Here is a 20912-nt window from a genome sequence, read left to right as displayed (position 1 = left end):
TCTATAGAGCTTTCAAAGGCTGCTTTATTGGGGAGTAGATTGCCAGGCCTTTCTTCCCAGGCACGTGTGGGTGGACTCAAACTGCCAACCGTTCAGCTAGCAGCCCGGCACTTGACCATCTGTGCCACCCAGGGACTTCCATTCCACTGCCCACAATTACACTGATGGAAGTTCAAAGTAATCTGCTGTGTATTAAGACTGCTCCGAGAGGCCGCCTATTTTAAGCCCTTCTTTTAAATCGCCAATTATTTAAATACCTGTTAAAATCCTCCTTAATAATAGCATTCTATAATTCAGATGGGACCAACATTCTTAAATTCTACTGGGTGGCTCCACTCTGCTTTTCTATTTAAGCACCAGGAAAATAATGTTGGGCATACATGACACCTGTTCCCTGAATACTATCTAGGTTGCTTAAGCTATGAGTCAAATTAATCTAAAATCAGTCTTTACAGCAAAAAGCACCCTTTTAAGTTACTATACTTGTCATAAGCAGGCACCTGCTCCTTAACTCACAGAGACCTTTCAATAATAAAACTGTTCATCAATATTTAACTGAGATTTTTTTTTTTAACAAATCTGAGACACATGTTAGAAGAACACAAACTCTGCAATTCTGGGAACTGCTATTAAGGACAGAAACACAGAACTGCTGTCAGGCACTAGACTCAAACTGGGTTTCATTAAATCAATGTTATTACTTCAGAGAAAATCAGAAAACAGTTGAAAGTCAGCCCACAGAAAAAGCAGCTTGTACTACTTCCATGAGAAGCTAAGTCTAAAAAAAAAGGCAAATTCTCTGGTCCACGCAGACAGTCTTCCTAGAGAATACTACTCTCCAAAGGGTTTCCAAGCTCACACCACTGAGGCATTCAGAACCAAACACAAGTCTGCAGCAACCTCATAGTACCCATACAAATGCGTATCTACCTAGCTGTGGCTTCAGGTAAGTGGTCATTAGACCCAAAACAAACAAACATCTTTAACAGGATAGGCGGTCAGGACAAGGTGCAGGAGGGTCAGATTCTTGCATGGAAAAATGACGCACCAATCTCATTTCCATTTCTCTCTTTTCCTGGCCTTTCTTCAAGATTCAACTTTTGTGAAGCCCTCCCCAATAACCCTGATTCTCACTAATTACTCTGTTTATTGAATGTCTGAAACAATGTCTCAACCAATAATTTAAGATTCCTTTTGTTAACTGTTTCATGTATCCTGCTTGTCTCCTAAATTTGAGTGTGAGCTCTTCTTAAAGCCCTCACACTGCCTAGCACTTATAAAGAGCTTACTGTTAATATTTCTAATAATGATAATAGAAGGGCAATATAACACAGTGGAGTGGCAATAGCGGAGTCAGAGGGGCCTAAATTCAAATCCTGGTTCTGTCATTGGCTGGCCTGTCTATCTGTGAGCACATTACTTACCTTTTCTAAACCTCAGTTTCCTGGTGAGAATTCAGTGAGATATTATGCTCCTAGAACACTGTTTGGCCATAACGGACGTCCTTTAAAGTTTAGTTACCTTCCCTTCCTCTTTAATCCTTTTGTGCCCAGTGTTTGTGTATCCCAACCATGAACTTTTTCAGCCTCTGGGGCTTATTGGGAAGCTGTTGTACCACTGAGAGTGTGTGCTACCACAAGACAGGGGCTTTTATGGCTGTTTGAAACCAAAGCAACGGGTGTGTGCTGCAAATTACTGTTTTTACAGGGTATTTATTATATGAGGTGTCTGATTTTTTGGTAGGAAAAATAGAAATTTTTGGAAAATTTTTATTTGTTACACACATGTACCAGTAGACTCTGGTGGGGACTCTGGGGTAGAATTAATAGTATATCATATGCCTCCTTGTGGGAGGGGGCAATGAAAAAAAAAATCCCTATCACCTACCAAAAATTCAGACACACGCAATGATTCAGCATACTTCCATTAATGAAAACACATGGCATCAACAAAAAACTCAAAGCAGAAAATAACTGGATCATGAAACTGTTCATAAGTACTTGTTGATCTGAACTGAGTGAGAATAATTGTCCTGGGGGGCTGCCAATGGCCAACTTTTATTTGTGTCTTTGTCATTTCCTGGCAAAAGGTCCCTTTTGATTTTCTACTTTCTGTCTTGAAGAGAAAAGGCCAAACACACAAGTCTCCCAAATGACTGTTCAGAATGGTCACATCAGCGGCCAGCAGGAGGGCATCTCCACTGCATGTATGTACATCTCACTTCCATCACACCCACACCAGCCCGCCCTCCCTCTCTCCCATCTCCCAATGAGAGAATGACAGAGAGAGAAGCAGTTAAGCAGCCAAAAGAGGAAATGGAAATAAACATCTCTGTGGTCCCTCTGTGCCTCCCTCTTGGGAGGGGGCACTCAGGTTCAGTCTCCAACCTCAAACCCTGTGAGAAAGGGGGAAGAAAAAAAAAAAAAACTCTTCCCCATATTCCTGAAGAAAAAGCAACCCAGATTCCTCACCTGTCATTTCTTCAAGCTGTCTGTCCCTTCACCAGTCAATTCCACCACCACCACCCACCCAAACCATCCCCTGGGGTAACTTCTGCTGCGTAAAATACATCCTCTTTTAATTCATTTGTCTTCCTGGGACCTCATTCGTGCTTCCAACAACTAGAGGTAACATTTCCCCCCATCCTTCACCATTTTAAGTTGGAAAAATGCTACGCTTCCCTTTAAAAAAAAAAAAGGAAAAACAATTTCTTGAAGTTCCCCGTTTACTGCACTCAGGTAGACTTCTTTTTCTATTTGTGTCCTTCTCATGATCCAGAATATTTTTTAACCTCAGTCTTCATCTTTTCAGCTGAAATAAGCCACCATCATTTCCAACCCTCCCCCCACACACACATCCAAAAACAGACAAATGCACAAACCCCTTCCTGCTGCATAAAATACAAACACGCTCGGGGGGAACAAGCCCAAGTACCCCTGGGCCGCCACCTGTCACCTTATCAACCTTGCTGTCGGCCTTCTGAGGTCCGGGTTAAAATACACCATCACCTTCCCCTCAAAAAAATACCCAGGTCCGTTCCCACTCCGTGCCCCCTAAAGTAGGACCTTTCTTATCGGCCTGAAACGCCCCTTCGGGACCATTTTCACCTCCGTTTTTGGATGTCTAAGCTGAAAAGTGTGAAACCCCTCCCCCCCAAAAGAAACTCTTATTTAAGAGCCGTCTCTGTTGCATAAAGTAGCTCCTCCTCTGATTTCTCTTGGGGGCTTGAGCCAACTGACGAAGTGCTTTAGCTCGGGTTCCCCTTTGCAGCCAAGCGGGGTCACCCCCAGTGCACACGCGTTGCCCCCCACCTCGTCCCCCCCGCGGGACAGCGCGGGGCCCCTTTTTGGGGGGGCCTTAACCCCTCCCCGGAGCCCCGCGACCGCTCCTCCTCGCGAGCCCCGCAGCCCGGCGGCCGGCACCCACCAGTCGGCGTGCGGCTCGTCGACGACCAGCAGCACCTTGGCCTTCCGGGCGGCGGCGGGCGCGGGCGCCTCCACCAGGCCCGCCGAGGCGGCCGTCTGCTTCACGGCTTGGGACAGCGAGCTGAAGAAGCTGCTGCCCACCGACGGCGCCGCGGCGGGCTGGGGCGCGGGCTGCGGCGCGGGCGGCGGCCTCCGCTCGGGGCCGGGCGACGCGGCCGGGGCTGCCGACGAGGCCGGGGCGGCGCCCGAGCCGGGGGGCGGCGGCGGCGGCGGCTGCTGGGGCTCGGGCCGCTGCAGGTCGGTCATGTAGCCATTGGGCAGGTTGGCGATGAAGCTGCTGTCCGACAGCCGGCGCCGCAGGAAGTTCATCATCTGGCCGGAGGGGCTGGGGCGCGCGGGGCGGCGGGCCGGCGGCGCGGGCGGAGGGCGGACGAGGGGCGGGGGGCGAGACCCAGGCGGCGCCCGAGGCGGCTGAGGTGCGGCCCGCGCGGCGCGAGCCCGGCAGACCCCGCGGCGCGAGCCCAGCAGACAGCCGCCGCGGACTGGGCCAGCGAGCCGGGCGGCGCGGCGCTCGGCGCGAGGGGGCGGGCGGCCGGGGGCGGGGCGGGGCGGGGCCTCGGGTAGCCCCGCCCCGCGCCGCAGAGCCGGCCCCGCCCCGACCTGCCGCTGGCGCGCGAAGCGCGTCGCCGGGAGCCCTTCTGCCACCTGTGTGCGTGTGGGGAGGGCGTAAGAGCCGTCCTTGTCCCCGAAGGGAGGGAAAGGGGGCCCAGAGTCCCTACCACCTTTTTGGATGGGAGAAAAGAGCCATGTCTCCCTTCCCCCGAGATGGAAGCGAAGGGAACCTTTCCCACCCCCTTTGGAGGGAAGAGAGGCGTCAGCTTCTCTGCCCTGAGGTGAGGGAGAAAAGAGCCATCTCCCTCACACACACACACACACACACACACACACACACACACACACGCACACGCACGCACACCCCCCCCCACACACACCCCCCACACACCGTATATAAAGAAAAAAAAGAACTGTCTCCTTCCCCAATGCTGGGGAGAAAGGTGCCGTCTCCCCAACCCCAGGTGAAACAGAAAGGAATAATCCGCCCCCCTCCTCCATACACACACACCCCGTGGTGAGAAGAAAAAAAACTACCCTTTCCTCAATGCTGGGGAGAAAAGGAGACATCTCCCCTACTCCAAGGTGACAGAGGCAAGTTACCCCCTCCCATCCGCGTAGGGATGGAAAGGGCTATTTCTTCCACTTTGGATGGGGGAAAACGGATCCAGAGGACTCTCTCCACCCTGCTTTGGAAGGGGGCATGGGGTGCATTTCCAGTGCCTGCACTTTATGCATGGCTCATCTGACAGCTCGTACTCCTCTCCCCCTCCTCATTAACCAGAGAAAGGAGAGCACGGGTAAGGCTGCTGCCGCCCCTATCCCCCGCCCCGCGCAGGAGCCCCCGGTGGGATATCTAAGACTCCCCAGCCCTCCAGTGTTTGCTTTGTTGACATACCTTGCCATCCTATGTAGTACCAGGAAGGCCATTTCTTCAAAATTTTTCTGTTAGTTTTCCCAGGTCATTCACTGGTCGCAGCTGCCTCAGCCTCCATGAAGACTTCTCTGATAGTCTTCCCATGTGTACTCACTAAATCTTGTGTGACCCCTGAACCTTCGTTTTCACCTCTCATGAGATACGCTTATTACCTCCGTTGTATTGGAGCAGGATATGGCAGATATACTTTGTAGTCAGGCGGCCCTGGGTAATGTGTGACCTTGGGCAAATTGCCCCTCTGAGCCTTTTTTTCCTCAGCTCACAAAAGGGGACAAATAACACTTTTCAAAGTTATTACACGGATTTAATGTATGTAAAGCACCTGGTACACAGTAGGTATGACAGTAGTGGTGGCTGAATTCTTATTCTTATTTGAATTGGTTTTCGGGAAGTATTTACTGGGCTGAATGGAATCAATGAGGGGCTTGTCACTAATATTGGCAGGCAGATCATGCTCCCTGCGTCACAGCTGGCACTCAGTTGGGGGCCTGGAGATACACAATCCAGCTCTGAGCCAGAGACCCAGTGGTGTCAGAGAGGCCTCTACGCAACTATACTAATGCAGTAGTCTTCCCATCTGCCATGTGCCAGGCACACTGGTAAGAACTGGGAAGACTGAAATGCATGAAAAGTGGTCCCTACCTGCAGGAAGCTCACAATCTATGTGAACTGGGGGATTAAGAGGGCAAGGAGAGACAGAGAAACAATGATTCACAATTGGATGTATAATACAATTGGGCAAGGTAGTTTAAGAACACCAAGAAAGGAGTGATCATTCTGCCTGTGAGGGTTAGGAAAGGCTTCTCAGAGGAGATGACATTTGAGATGGGTCTTGAGGCAGCTGTAGGAGTTTACCAGCAGAGAAGGGGGAAACACTCAGACAGAGAAGACATGGAGGTACACAAGTTGATGACTCCTCTAGTAAGCCTTCCCTCAACTCTCTGGGCTAAGTGTTTCATATCCTGTGACTTTGCCATAGCCCCAAAGAAATTATAATAAAATATTCTGGCAACTCTTTTCTTTCCCTAACTAGGATGTAAGCTTTTCAAAGATAGGCCAACACCAAGCACAGTGCCTGGCACATAGTAAGGACTCAGTTATTTGAGAACTGAACTGTACTCTTAACCAATTCAATTCTTGTGTCTATTGGAGAAAAAAAGCTGATACGTCATTTATAATATGAATTAATTTAATATATTGCCCTTCCTAGGAGTGTTTTTAAGATGATCAAAGGAATCTTATCCAAAGACATGATTCTCTAATGGTGGGATTTCAGACACTGCATAACTTCAATTTTTTTTTTTTGATAGAGGGTGTCTTAGGCTGAGTTCTCTAGAGAAGCAAAACCAGTAAAGCATATAAATATATATACCCATACCCAGTGCCCTCGAGTCGATTTCGACTCATAGTGACCCTATAGGACAGAGTAGAACTGCCCCATAGAGTTTCCAAGGAGCGCCTGGTGGATTCAAACTGCCGACCCTTTGGTTAGCAGCCGTAGCACTCAACCATTTCTTTGATATAAATCTCTATAAATATATACATAAAGAGAGATTTATATCAAGGAAATGGCTCACACAGTTGTAGAGGCTGCAGAGTACCAAGTCTGTGAGTCAGACTGGAGGCTTCACCAGGCTCACAGGCTGTGGAGATTGATGAATCCTAAGACTGGCAGGCAAGACAGCAGCTCAAGTCCCAAGAACCAGAAGTCAAACAAACAGGAGCCAGCTGCAAGACTCAGAGCGAGCAAAAGCCCCCTAGCCTTGCCAGAAAGCTCACCTATATTGGATGCCGGCCACACCCCCAAGGAAACTCCCTTTCAACAGATTGGCTACTCATAGCTGATCCCATATGGATGTGATCACATTATATCAAATCTCATCATAGAGGTGATCACATCATTAGATGACTGCCAAACTACACCATAACCACCAAACCATTGAGAATCATGGCCCAGCCAAGCTGACATACAAACTTAATGATCACAGTGGGTTTTTACTTTTTTATGTTTCACTAAATAATTCCCCTTAACCATTAAGCTTATAGTGTATGTATAATAGAAAAAATCAGCCAATCAATAATGCCTAATATGTGCTAGGCATTAAGCTAGGTACTGAAGGCTACTGAGGATTCACGAATGAATAAGACCCAAATTCTGCCCTTAAGAAAACAGCTCATAAACAAGTGAACACATAACTAGCAACATACAACTAGAGCATTCTGTGAGTGATCAGAAAGTGGAGCAGACAGTGAGTATTGAAGGAACCAGAGGAACAGGAGATCTCTGGAGTAGGAGATTTCACAGTGGAGGTAGGGATTAGGTCTTATAAAATGGATGAACTGCAGACAGGCAGGAAAGAGTGGAGAAGGCAACCAAGACAGGCGAGGTGGCAAGAGAAAGTCAGGGAGGCTGGACTGTGGAAGTTGTAAGAATGTGTAGATCTACTCCTTGAAGAAAAAGACCTTCTCTGTGTTGTTTACACTATATTTCCTAAGCCTTGGAATAAATAGCACCTGGCATGTAGTATGTACTCAAACATTTGTTGGGGAGGCTCTGAGAGGTTGTACTTGTGTATATGTGTATGTGTATGTGTACGTGTACGTGTACGTGTACGTGTACGTGTACGTGTACGTGTACGTGTACGTGTACGTGTACGTGTATGTGTATGTGTATGTGTATGTTTATGGATAGTCTTTTGTCTATCCAGCTTAGATTTTTTTCAAGCACCTCAAGGTGAGGGATTCTGTCTTCTGCTTCCCTCAGGAAAAATCCACAAAGCCTGACATAACATCCAACACACAGCAAGTGCCCCAATCTTGGGAGCAGGATCAGGATGTTCCCAGAGAGCTTCTTTAGATTCCTCATTGAAACCATAGACACCCACGTGACCATTAAAAATGTTTATCAAATATTCCATTAAATTATTCGGTTATTCTCTAGTAGGTTTTAATAATAATATTATTATTATGGAAGAACAGACTATATTGTCTAATAATTGGGCACGGGTGATCATTAATCAGTTGTATATGATCAGAAGTCTTTCATTAGTTGGTACAACCGTAAATCATATCTGCTTAAACAAATATCCTCCATGTTCCAGTGAGTCTTCACCAAGAAGTGTCTTTGCAGCAGGCAAAGATGTTTTATTATAAATGGACTAGAATTGTAGTCAGCTACAATGAAAATCTTTCCCTTTTTCTTACCTGTAGATCCAGATTCCAAATTCAGGGAGAATATTATAGCAGTATTGGCCTATGCACCTCACGTGCAGCCACCAGCGGTCTGTCAGGGGAGTCTTGTATGTTGTTATGATGCTGAACAGCTTTCAATAGAGCTTCCAAACTAAGATGGACAAGGAAGAAAGCCCTGACAATCTTCTGAAAAAATCAGCCAGTGAAAATCTGATGGATAATAGTGGTCTGATCTGCCAGTCATGGCAATCATAGGGGATGGCCCAACCAAGAACCAGACAGCATTTCACTCCATTGTCCATGAGGTCACCATAAGTTGGGGGCTGACTCAGCGGCAGCTAACATCAGTCTATTTTATGTCCCGCCATTTCCCTGGAATTGAAGGAGAAACAGGATTTGGATCCAGGAAGTTCTACAAAATATAGAATTCTGGAGCAGTCAGGGCCTTTTCTGCCTATCACTCTGAGGTCAACCAGCCATTCTCCTGTCTCCAGGTGGAAGGCACTTCTCCCAGAGCAATCAGTGGAGGGGTCTCCCCTCACTTTCTCCATCACTCAGCCACCGCCTCAGCCAACTGTCAGAATCTCGGGAGTCCCTTCTAGTTCTGGCAGCCCAGGACTCTTTGAGGTTCTTCTTGCGTTTTCTTCATCTTTCCACTGAACTGTAAACACAAGTAAACATCTGGAGACTGCAGATGAAAGAATCCTGCTAAAATCAGGAACTAATTTAAATGCTTTTTCGCCTCTCTGATTTCTCTCTTCCCCGGAGCAACAATGCTGTGGAAAAGCTCACAAGGAGAAGGTTGAGTACATCACGGAATTGAGTGTCCTTCTGTAGGCAGAGCTCAAAATCCTAGCTTAAAGGAAAACCTGCGGCACCCAGCCACCTGGCAAAATGCTTGTCTGGGTTACCTGTTAGACAAGGAAATTTTCTGGAGCCATGCCATCCTTGGTCCCTGCTCACCTCTCAGAATCAGGAACCTACCTGTCCTAAAGAGAAGCAGAAAGAATTTAAGAGTCAGAAATTGTGGCTTCTAGTCCCGGCTCTGCAATTCCAATCTGCAATTCCAGTCTTTGACTTCCCAATTAGTGACAGACAGAGTGTCTGCCTTGGAGTCTCTGGGTGGTGCAAATAGTTACGTGCTTGACTACTAACTGAAGAGTTGGCAGTTTGAACCCACGCAGAGGCACCTTCGAAGAAAGGTCTGGAGATCTACTTCAGAAAAATTAGCCATTAAAAGCCCTGTGGAGCATGGTTCTACTCTGAAACACATGAGTCGCTATGAGTTGGAATTGACTTGACAGCAACTGGCTTTTAGTGTCTGCCTTGGGAAGCACTTTAGAAAGTGACAAAGCACTTTAGCTAACGTTTTGGAGAACCCAATCTTCATTCAGGTGGGCCTTCTTGACAATGCTGCAGTCATCCCTGTGGATGCTTCCCTCTTTACTTCTGGGTAGGGTCAGCAGAAGACAGCTATGCCCCCAAAATTAAGTTCCCCAAAGATAACCCCATGTCAACAGGGCCAGTTTGCTATAGTTAGGAATCACACAGATATAAGCTCAATTCCAAAATCTGCTACTTGGTAACTGTGTGACTTTGAGCAAGTCACTTTTAACCTCAGTTTCCCCATCTGTAAAAGAAGAATGATAATTATCATAACTACCTTGAAGCACTATTGTGAGGACTAAATGAGGTAAGTATATGAGTGCATTTTATAAGCTGTAAAACACTGTGCAAATGTTAGCTATTAATACCTATGACACGAAGGGAATCTCAGAGCTTGCCAGCCCCACAACTAAAACACAAAGAAGGACTCTCCCCACACACTTATCTCAACATCAAACACTCAAGAGAATGCAGGCATACATGAGGTTGATTCTCTTCTGTGACTCCCTGGCTTAGTCATATCTGCTAAAATAAACGAAACAACCACTTCGACTAATGGCTTCTACCTTCCTAGGTGACCTTGACCAAGGCACTTAACAACTCTCTCTAGGCTTCCATTTCCTGGCCTGGAGATGAGGGAGAGGTAGCTGTGCTGGGTGATCCCCAAGGTCTAGTGTTGCGAGATTCTCTGAGGGGAGCCTCACAGAGGGAAACAATCACCTGATGTTACTGGGCTCAGCCAAGGCATACAGGAGCCAAATCTGGGGAGCAAGCACGGAACACTGACAGACCAGATGGTTTAGGGAGAGAGAGAAGCAGAGGAGCCCAGGAGAAGCACAGGTGACATGAATTCTAATTCCAAGTCTGCCCCTGACTTAAGAGAGTCTAGATGGTCCCCTTCCTAAATCTTCATTTCTCTCACAGTATTGGGGACACAATAATAACTACTACTGACTAGATACCTACTGCCTGCCAGACACTGCCCATGTGTTATCTCATTCAGTCTCTCACAAGGGAGGGGTTGAATAGCCCCTTTTAACCAAAGAAGCAATTTAGACTTAGGTTACACCAATAAACATGAGATCTTAGAACTAAAAAAAAGTTGCAGGGCTGGAAGGCAGGCCTGGCTGCCTGCAAAACCCATGAGATTCTCCATTATGATATACTGACAGACCCCTCAAAAGGTGCCATCCATCAGTAGCTTACCTAATAAACACTTTTATCAGAAGCCATAGGAGAAATAATATACCCTCCAGGACTGTCCTTGTAACTTTCCCTGCCATCTCCCTTTGCCCCAAATCCTGCAGACATAGGAGGGTTGTGCAGCAGCGACCCTGTATAAACATTCCTGCCCCAGGAATGAGCTAGACTCAAGCAAAAAGAATCTAGCTGATGAGACATCCCACCACCACCACCACTACCACCACCACCACCACCACCACTCCACCCTACTTCTTCCCCCGCCTAGCTAGGACCACAGCTCCCCACAGAGCAGCTCTGGCCTCTTGTGGGATGCCAGTGTATTGGCTGTTGCCATGGTGACAGAGGAACATCTCTGTCATGCACACATGAGCAGCAAAGAGTGGGTTTCACCCATCTGAGAAACTCATAGGATTCATTAGAGACTGTTTCCCAGCACCAACATCACACCACTTCAAGATGAACGAAAGAGCAACCTTTACACTCAGCGTTTGATGCACCCCAGGGTCACAGCTGAGCTTTCTGTACCAAGTCAGTGCGGAAGGCAATCCCCTCCCTCGACCTCTGCTACAGCGTCTCTCCAAGAAGGAACCTTGCAGGTGGTAGCAAGAAATATTTACAAGTAGCCAATACACACGCTATTGGTTTAGAGTCAGCAGGCAGCCCCTGACTCCCCCAGCCTTGTTTGGAGACTCTCAGACTGTGGGCCAGTTAGATCTTGAGCGTCTGGCCACGTGGTTCTATCCTCTGCCTCAGTCACTAGCAATGCCATCTCATGTAGTTTCTTACATGAGACTCAGGCTGTTCATCTGCAAAGTGGGATTAATCATTTGTTGCAGAGTTGTCACAGAATATTAAAATGAGATCATGTGTGAAAAGTGCCCGATGCAGTGTCTGGAACATGATAGCTACAATTTTTTAAAATAAAGAAACATAATGAAACAGACAGATAATGTATTTGAATCCCTGGTTCACCACTTAATAAAAAAAAAAACTAGTTGCCATCAAGCCAACTCTGACTTATAGTGATTTCTTGTATGTCAAAGTAAAACTGTGCTCTCCATACGGTTTTTAATGGCTGATTTTTTTTTTTTTTTGGAAGTAGATCACCAGGCCTTTCTTCCAAGATGCCTCTGGGTGGACTTGAACCCCCAACCTTTTGGTTAACAGATGAATCCAGGGACTCAGCCATTACCCAGGGACTCCTACTGCTTAATACCTATGTAATATTCTAAAGTCAATTCTATTTTGAGTCTCAGTTTCCTCATATGTAAAATGAAAGGATTGGGATGACCTATGAGGTTCCATGTGAAGATTTTATTTTTAAAGTGTGATTCTAATACCTCTCTTGGGAAGCTGATTTGGGCTAAAAAGAAAAACAAAAAAGTTGAGCTCTCCTTTATTGGTGAGATGGCATAAGGTCAGAATTATAGCCATCTTTATCGAGCACTGTCTAGGAGCCCTGGGGAGCCCTGGTAGCATAATGGTTAAGTGATACGGCTGCAGTTCAAATCCACCAGCCGCTCCTTGGAAACCCTATGGGGCAGTTCTAACCTGTCCTATAGGGTTGTTATGGGTCAGAATCGACTTGATGTGTTGTTTTTTTTTTTTTTTTTAGGAGCCCTGGTATGGAGTCCTAGCAGTGCAGCAGTACCGCTGCTAACCAAAAGGTCAGCAGTTCAAATCCACCAGCCACTCCTTCAAACAGCAACAGGTTTGGTTTTTTCAGGAGCCCTGGTGGCACAAGCGTTAAGTGGTTGGCTGCTAACTGGCAGGTTGGCAGTTTGAACCCACTCAGCAGTTCCACAGGAGAAAGACCTAGCAATCTGCTCTTGTAAAGATTACAGCCTACAAAATCCTATGGGGCAGTTCTACTCTGCCACATGGGGTCGCTGTGAATTGAAATCGACTCAATGGCACCTAACAACACTAAGCCCTAAGCATTGTAAGAGAAAACTTTTGTTCTCTCATTTAATCCTCATAACAACCCTAGGAGGTAGGAATCATTTTCACAAATTTTCAGTTAAGGAAGAAGAGCAACGTGTTAGTAAGTGGCAAAGTGAAAATGAACCAACCCTATCCTCGCTCTTGGTGTAAGTGGTGGTACGTTAAGAAGAAAGCTTTCCCTAGCCCTACCCCATGACTCCACACTGTGTGAGTTCCCACACAGTTGTCCCCAGGGAAAGGTTCCTTAGTGCCAGGGCCAGCTCTGAGCAGATGGCCCCATTTCTTCTGCTCTTGGAAACAGCCAGCTCCAGGGATCTGAAGGTACAAGGTCGAATACTTGACTGTTGTCTCACTGAATTTGATTCTCCCTGAAAGCCCGTCAACACTCTCTCTCCGCCCCCTCCCCTTGACCCTGCATGCTTGCAGGACTGTGCCAACACACGGGGTGGAGGACTGAAGGCACCTGGTTGGCTTGCCTACCTGTGTTACTGCTCAGGAGTGAGTCAGTATTCCTATTCTCTGGTTTTTATCTTCTCCCAGCACTGCCAGTATCAAGAGAATGCCTTTTCTCATCTCCGAAATAGCATCTGGTCCATTCGAAGCAAGCTAGCTGTAGGCTTTCTGCCAGCACTCTCATTTCTTGGCAGATAGTAGACATCTTCCATCCAATTATTTAAAAGTCCCCTCGGTTGATGATTCAGCCAACCCCTCCATCGGGAGCCAGCCCCGGGTATCCTAATGTCATCTTGAACAGATCATATCTTCCCTTGAATTCTCACTACTTTACAGGATAATAATCGTACTATTATTTTGAAATGAAGAAACAGGCTCACAGAGGGGAGAAGACTTCCCTAACGTCACAAAGCCTACACAGAAGAGCTGAGGTTCAAACTCTAATTCCCAACTTTAGGAAGAAGGGTTGAACATTCATTCACTGGCCACTTAGACTTTTCCTACAAGCCATAGCGAGAGCTTTGGAAAGTGCTGGGGGTTAGAGAGCATGGCAGCCAAGGGTCCCAGAAATCAGCCCCTGTGTCATCTTTGATGTGCCTCCAAACCTTTGCCCAAACTGCTCCCCAGGCCCTGCAGTATGGTGGAGTGGAATAACCCCAGGCTTTTTGGAAGACAGAGCTGTTTTGGGAATCCTGACTATACCACTTGCTCCTTTATGGTCTCAAGCAATTTATCTAATCTCCCTGGGGGTTTCTTCCTCTGTGAAGTAGGGCTATCTACCCCATAGTGTTCTCGTGAGCACTGGAGCTCAAAGAGCCTAGTATGGTGCTGACAGCAGACGCTCCTGACTATAACCAGCCCTTCCAAATGCAGCTCAGGTGCCCTCACCTCCATGGAGCCTTCCCTGCCTGGGCCTCCCTGTCCCTACCCTAACATTCTTTCATTTCTTCATTCAACAAATAATCAAAATACGTAAATAACTCAATCATAGTAGTCAGCACACAATATTGTAATTATTGGTTCATGTTCTGTTTCCCCCCATTAGACTGGGGTCTTTCTGACAGCAGAGATTTTGTCTGAGTCATCTCAGAATCCTGAATGTCTGTCCAGGGCCTGGCAGGCGTAAGGAAGGGAGAAAGAAAGAATTAAAGTAAAAGAAGCACAGGAGGGACAGAAAACCAGGCACAGAACTGCTTATCAAAACCTGCTCCAACAAATCTCCCATCTCTGTATCCAGGCAGACCGGAAAAGCACCTGGTCCTTCCCCAGCCTACTGGGCAAATGCCTCCCAATTCTCCATTGACAGGAGCCAACAACAAGACAGGAATATCAATGACTGCCGAATGGGAACCCTCGGATGCGCGCTGCAGCGAGGGTGGAGACAGGCAAGGGGTGCGCGGTAAAGCATGGCTGCAGAAAGGAAAACTCCGCGTGCAGAGCCTGTGGGGATAAGCTGCAGCCCCAGACCTGGTAACAAGTGTGGCCGCCTGTTGGCCGACCGGAGCTCCGCCCATCCCCAGCAACTGTGCCGCAGCCCAGCAGGCTCAGCCTGGCAGTGATGAAGGCAGCTACAAATTAAGCAGAAAGGCAGGAGGTCAGGCTGGAGTGGGGATCTGAGCCCCAGAGCTCTGCAGAGCTGGAGCACAGAGCCTGGAGCATTGGGCAACTGAGCCAGGGAGGAACAGAGGGTCTTTTTTCTTCCTGCTCCAGACAGTGCCCTGCCCACTGCCAAATCATCTGAGGGACTTCTTAAAAAATTCCATTCTAATCTCACCATCCTTCCTTCCACGGAAGGTAAAGCCACTTGTTGGCAAGGCATTCATGATTCTCCATCCTACCTTTCTAGTTCATCTTCTCGAATTCCTTGAACTGCTCTTCAGCCATACTCAGCTCCTTTCTACCATGCCTCTGTGCCCCTTCTGATGCCATTCCTTCTTTCTAGAATGTTCTGTGCCCTCACTTTGCTGTATTAGGTTTGGTTCTCCCAGAAACAGACCCTGATTTGATTTGACTAGGATTGGAGTGCAAATAGTTTACTTGAGAAGCGATCCCAGGAGGCTCCATTGCGGGGGAAGTGAGATAGGGAAGGGAAGGAAGCCAGCACAAGGTTGATCAGTGAGTGTTTATCGCTTTTGGCTACTAGGGCTCAATCCCAGTGAGATACTATAGAACACATCTGGAAGACATCCCACTTGAGCTAGAGCATTTATCTACTAAATTCCATTCAAGATAGGTTGCATTTTGCTCCTAGGGGTGTTAACTTCCCAGCAGCCTGCCATGTGCAAGGGCCAGGCACATTTCTGCACCAGAGAAAATTCTCAAGTAGAGTTCACGGTGAGGGGGTTTGGGTAGTGCGCTAATACCATTTGCTACCCTTGACAATCTAGATAACTACTCCCCATGTTTCAAAGTCCAGCTCAGAAGTCACCACCTATAATCCCAAACAAATTCCACGGCTCCCTGCTCTGCATTCCCAGGGCATGTTGAACAAAACTCTTTTGGGTATTTATGTGCATTATACTGACTTTCTGCCTGATTCCCCACTGGACAGTGGATTACTCTAGGGAAGACATTGTGGCTTTATTCAGTTCTGTGTCCCTGACTCCCAGCACAGGATGGCACATAGATAGCAAGTGCCCATTGAATGGTAGTATTGGTTAAGGACACTAACAAGCATTGACTTCTAATTCCAATGTTGGCCACAAAGGCAGTTAGTGGGGTCTACTGGGAGGCCGAAGATTCCATTTTTCTGGGAGGACACTGGACACCTTATTGCCTTTCCTGATTTGAGGAAAATACAGTGCCAAATATAATACTGAAGGCTGCCTCAGATTCTTCAAGGTGACCACTCTTCAGGACACTAGAGACAAGTCTATCTAAAGAGTCTCAGATTGAAGCAATATAAGCTTTAATTTGCCGTCTCTGCCCTGGTGTGGACACCTCACAGTGGACAAAATGGCACTAGATTCATACAGATTTGTAGTTATTTATAATATTCATAACATCATCAACCTGTTTTAGCATCCATGGCGCCCATCCTAGAGTTCCTTCAGTATAGGACATCCCCTCTGCTCAGAACCCTCCAATGCCATCTATCCCTCAAGAGGTCTGAGTCTTGCCAGCAAATGGGAATGGGAATTGGAGCCCAGGTCAAATCAGATAGGAAGTTCCCCAAGACATCCTGAGGTAAAACAGCCAAAGTGGAGAGTTAAAATTGTTGCCAAAACAACATCCAGTTAGTAAATAGGCTGGAAGGGAAAAAATTATTCACAGTAGCAATAAAAAAGGCTCAATTATCCATCAACAAACTTAACAAGATGTGTGCAAACTCTATTTTTTAAAAACTAAGATTACTAAGGGAGACAAAAGAACACTTGAACAAAGGAAGGATGTATTATGTTTTTGGATAGGAAGACTCAACATCATAAAGATGTCATTTCTTCCTAAGTTAGTCTGTAAATTTAACACCATTCCAATATAAAATACCAACAGATTTGGGGGGTGAACTAGATAAATAGACCCTGAAATTCATATGAAAAAATAAACAAGCAGGAATAGTTAAGAGAATTCTGAAAGAGAAGAGTAGAAATGGAGAGACTAGCTCTACCAGACATTAAGACATGTTACTAAGCTTCAGTAATTCAGACAGTGTGAAACTTGTGCCTCAAGTCACAGACAGATCGATAAAGAAAAGGTTCAGAAATAAACCTAATATATTCAGATTAAAAAAAAAAAACCACTGCCATCGAGTCGATTCCGACTCATAGCGACTCTATAGGACAGGGTAGAACTGCCCTGTAGAGTTTCCAAGGAGCGCCTGGTAGATTTGAACTGCTGACCTTTTGGTTACCAGCCATAGCACTTAACCACTACACCACCAGGGTTTCCAATATATTCAGATATTTAATATAAAATAAACGTGGCATTTCAAATCAGTGGGGGAACAAGATTATTCAGTAAGTGTTGCTGAGATAACTGGATAGTTATCTTGGGGAAAAAGTTAAGTTGAATCCCTATCTCACACATTACATAAAAAGAAATTCCAGATGGATCAAAACCAAAACAGTACTAGAAGAAAAATGTGGAAATTTTTGTTTTGTAATCTTGGAGTGAGGTATAGCTGTCTAAGAATTGATACACCCTAGAAGTCATAAAATTAAAAAAAAAGAAGGTAAATTTGAGTACCATAATGTTTCTTCATGGTGGAAAAAAAAACTTTGTAAAAGGCGAAAGACAAACTGGGAAAAATATTTGCAACTCATACCACAAAAATAGCACTAATGTCCTTAATATATTAAACGCTCCTGTATAGCAATAAGAAAAAAAAAAAAAAAAACACTGACAGTGCTATAGCAAGATAGATAACAGTGTGAAAGAAAGGAAATACAAATGGCTTCTAAACTTTATGCATAATAAGAGAACTGGGTGACTGGGGGGCAGAGGAAATGCCTATATGCCCTTTTGCATCTTTAAATTTTGTATCATTTGCCTATATTGTTGTGTTAGCTGCTGTCGAGTTGGCCCCCAACTCATGGTGACGCCATGCACAATGAGATTGGACTGCTGTGCTCCACAGGGTTTTCAATGGCTGACTTTTGGAAATAGATCTGCAGGACTTTCTTCCTTCTCCATCTTAGTCTGGAAGCGGCACTGAAGCCTATTCAGCACCATAGCCACATGCAAGCCGCCAGTGACAGACGGGTGGTAGTTATGTTTGAGGGGCATTCACTGGGCATTGAAACTGGGCCTCCTGCATTGAAGGAGAGAATCGTACCACTGATCCACAACTGCCTATATTAAAAGTTAAAAAATAAGAAAACCCAAGCTCAAAAAAGCACAAACAAAAAATGGTTTTTAATAATAGTCAATAAGATCCAGGGTACAGCTGAAAGGACAACTGTGGGCATCAAAGGCAGATGTGGAGAGAATTGAAAGCAGGGTGGAGGAGTATGCTGGGATGATTAATCACACAGGCTTTGATGCTGAAGTTCCTGACTCACTTTTTTGCTAGCCGTGTGACTTTGGCAATTGACTTCACTTCTGTGACCCTCAATTTCTTTATCTACAAAATGGGAGTAATCATGGTAATTACCTTATAGGGTTTTTCTGCGTTGTTTAGTATGATGTCTGGCAGATCGTAAGTGCAGGGATGGCACCTGGCATGTGCTCAGAAGAGAGGGGCTGTGACAGTTCAGTCACCGTACAGGATAGGCACAGGGTCCTAGACCTCTGACTTCCACAGCTTGAAGCCTGTGAGCCTGTATTTGTACCCTCCCCAGCTGGCAGTCACAAAGTTTCCTCAGAAGACCTATAAAAAAACAAATATCCCAAATCTTCTTTTGCAGTTATTCCTTCTATTTCCCAAAATCTCCAATACCCAAGAATTACGGATTCCTATTTGGAGAGTAGAGGGCTTTCCAGCACTGAATCCCCCTGGAAAATTCCATTAAGGCTTCAAATATACTAATCTATAATTGTGGCTCAATTTGGCTCACAGTAAGAGTTCAGGGTGTGCATTTTGGACTGTGCTGTGGCTGTTCCACCCTGGACCTTTCAATAAACCCATCCCACCCACTCCCCACTTTCCTGCTAGATCTTAAAAGCAAGCTATAAACAGTAGCTGGTACTCTGGGCAATCCCTCAAGGCCAGCCAATCCCCACTGCTATCTGATCCTAGCCCACTCAGATCAATCCGATCTCCCTGCTCTGAGCTCCTGGCTCCATTCCCTGACTTTGATACCTGCTTCTGACCCCTTTTGGATTTCATTCAGCTTGTCTCTGTTTCTGGCATTTGGACTTCAGGTCTCCTGAATCATTTTTGATATTTAACCATTGTGTACATGATACAAGGAGCCCTGGTGGTGCAATGGTTAGATGCTCAGCAACTAACAAAAAGGTTGGGGGTCGAAACCTGCCAGCTGCTCTGCAGGAGAAAAATGTGGCAGTCTGCTTTCACAGAGATTTCAGTCTAGGAAACCCTATAGGGCAGTTCTACTCTGTCATATAGGGTTGCTATGAGTAGGAATTGACTCAACAACACACAACAACAGCAATATATAAAAAAAAAAATAATATTTTTACATATTAACCATTATAATGCTAAAGGACTATACCTTTGCTTCTCCATTAAATATGGGGACAAAGATAAGGCTTGTCCCAACAGAATGGTAAAGAAGATACAAGTTCACCTCTACTGCCTTCCCACTCCCATTCCAGGGTCACTGGCCCAGGCCTGATGCTGCTGCTCTCCCCTGAACACTACCCATAATGCTTTGCTCTGGGTTAACAATCTTCATTAACCTCAAAATACCAGCAGATAAGATTTAAGAATTATCCCCCTCTTAAGGCCATGGATTTTCCAAGGGACTCTGAGAGCCCAGGATGGCACCAAGACCCAGCAGAAAATGTTTATTACACTGTCTAGCATTCTCTTCCCTCATCTTTTCTTGAAACTTTCTCCCACACTACACCCACATGGCTGCCATATTTTTACATGACTCAGTCTCTTGATTACACTTGATTCGTTCACCTAACCCAGGCCAAGCCAATCAGAATCTTTCCCTGGGAGTTTGTTTCTTTTTTTTTAGAATAAAGATTAATAACTAGTTTTTATGTTAATGGGAGCTATAAGGGAAAAACGCAAGACTTTTTACCATCTTTACCAGTTCAGGTCTTCTGATAAGCAGATGCCAACATAGAATTAGACAAGAGATTTCTTAGGGAAACACCTGGAACAATAAAGGGAAGGGAGCAGGAGTAGGACAGTTCTGGCACCTATGAAAGAAGAGGGGGAAGAAAGGAAGATGGGATAGGAAGAATCTCAGACTGAAGCACAGTTCTAAGAAAGTTTTAGTCAGGCCAGTGGGAGTCCTCAAGCCAAAGTTGTCCATAGCACCAGGCTAGCACCATGCTCAGTTATTGGCTGGAAGCAGTCTGAGGGGAAACTATGAGGATCCAGAAGGGTGCAGATAGGCCTTTTGGTCAACTCTGCACCCCACAGCAGGCTCTTTTGAAGGAATGTGTTAGTTCAGCCCCCTGAGAAGCCAACACTAAGGCAGGATTGAAGGTGCAAAAATTTTATTAGGTCAGTCACCTATGAGAGGAAGGTTTGGCAAGGTTGTTAGGGAGTCCTTAAGCCAAATTAGTCATCAAGGGTTCCTGGATCTTCCAGGAATGGACTTGTCTTAGTGTCCTTGCCACATTAGATGGTGGCAAGGGAGTAGCCCATGGGAAGGGAGGAAGAGAATAGCCCATGGGAAGTGTAGCCTCAGGGCAAACACAGGTAATGACCTTCAGAAGACAGTAGCTGTAGCCCTTGGTCAATGCAGCTCTCTGTAGTCGGGGGATCTCTGAGTCACATTCTCATGGTCACCTCAAGGACACCTCGTGGTACATTGGCATAGCCTCCAACACCACCTTACAGAAAAAGCTGGTCTGCAGTGAGAATGATGTCAACATACTGAGAAAGGGGATGGAGGAGAATCCTGGCACTAAGTTCCTGATGCCGGTTCTTCCTGAAGTTCAGCTTTCCCTGCCTTTCACATAATTTGGTTGTTCAAATTTTCCTTGGATCTGGTGAGTCAGTAAATTCCTCTTATTGCTTACACTAGTTTGAGCTGAGTTTCTGCTGCTTACAACCAAAAGAATCCTGACTAATACAGACCTAAAGGAAACAAAATGGAATGATGAAATTTCAGCATTGTGCCCAGCCAAAAGGGGAAAGGTACTAGGAATACACAGAAAAATGAGATAGCTGTTTC

The 20912-nt window shown here is 46.0% G+C and overlaps 1 protein-coding gene across 1 annotated transcript in view; it reads right to left on the bottom strand.

The window, feature by feature from the left end:
- Positions 1 to 3952, bottom strand: part of SYN2 (synapsin II) — a 197795-nt gene extending 193843 nt beyond the window's left edge. Inside the window, exon 1 of the mRNA XM_049861846.1 lies at positions 3427 to 3952. Coding sequence (XP_049717803.1) covers positions 3427 to 3797 — 371 coding nt within the window. The 5' untranslated portion in view covers positions 3798 to 3952. The remainder of the gene's footprint in view (positions 1 to 3426) is intronic.
- Positions 3953 to 20912: the final 16960 nt, after the last annotated feature.

Source organism: Elephas maximus, chromosome 20, assembly GCF_024166365.1.
Source record: "Elephas maximus indicus isolate mEleMax1 chromosome 20, mEleMax1 primary haplotype, whole genome shotgun sequence".
In the NCBI taxonomy this organism is placed as follows: Eukaryota; Metazoa; Chordata; class Mammalia; order Proboscidea; family Elephantidae; genus Elephas; species Elephas maximus.
This window is presented reverse-complemented; position numbering and strand designations above follow the sequence as displayed.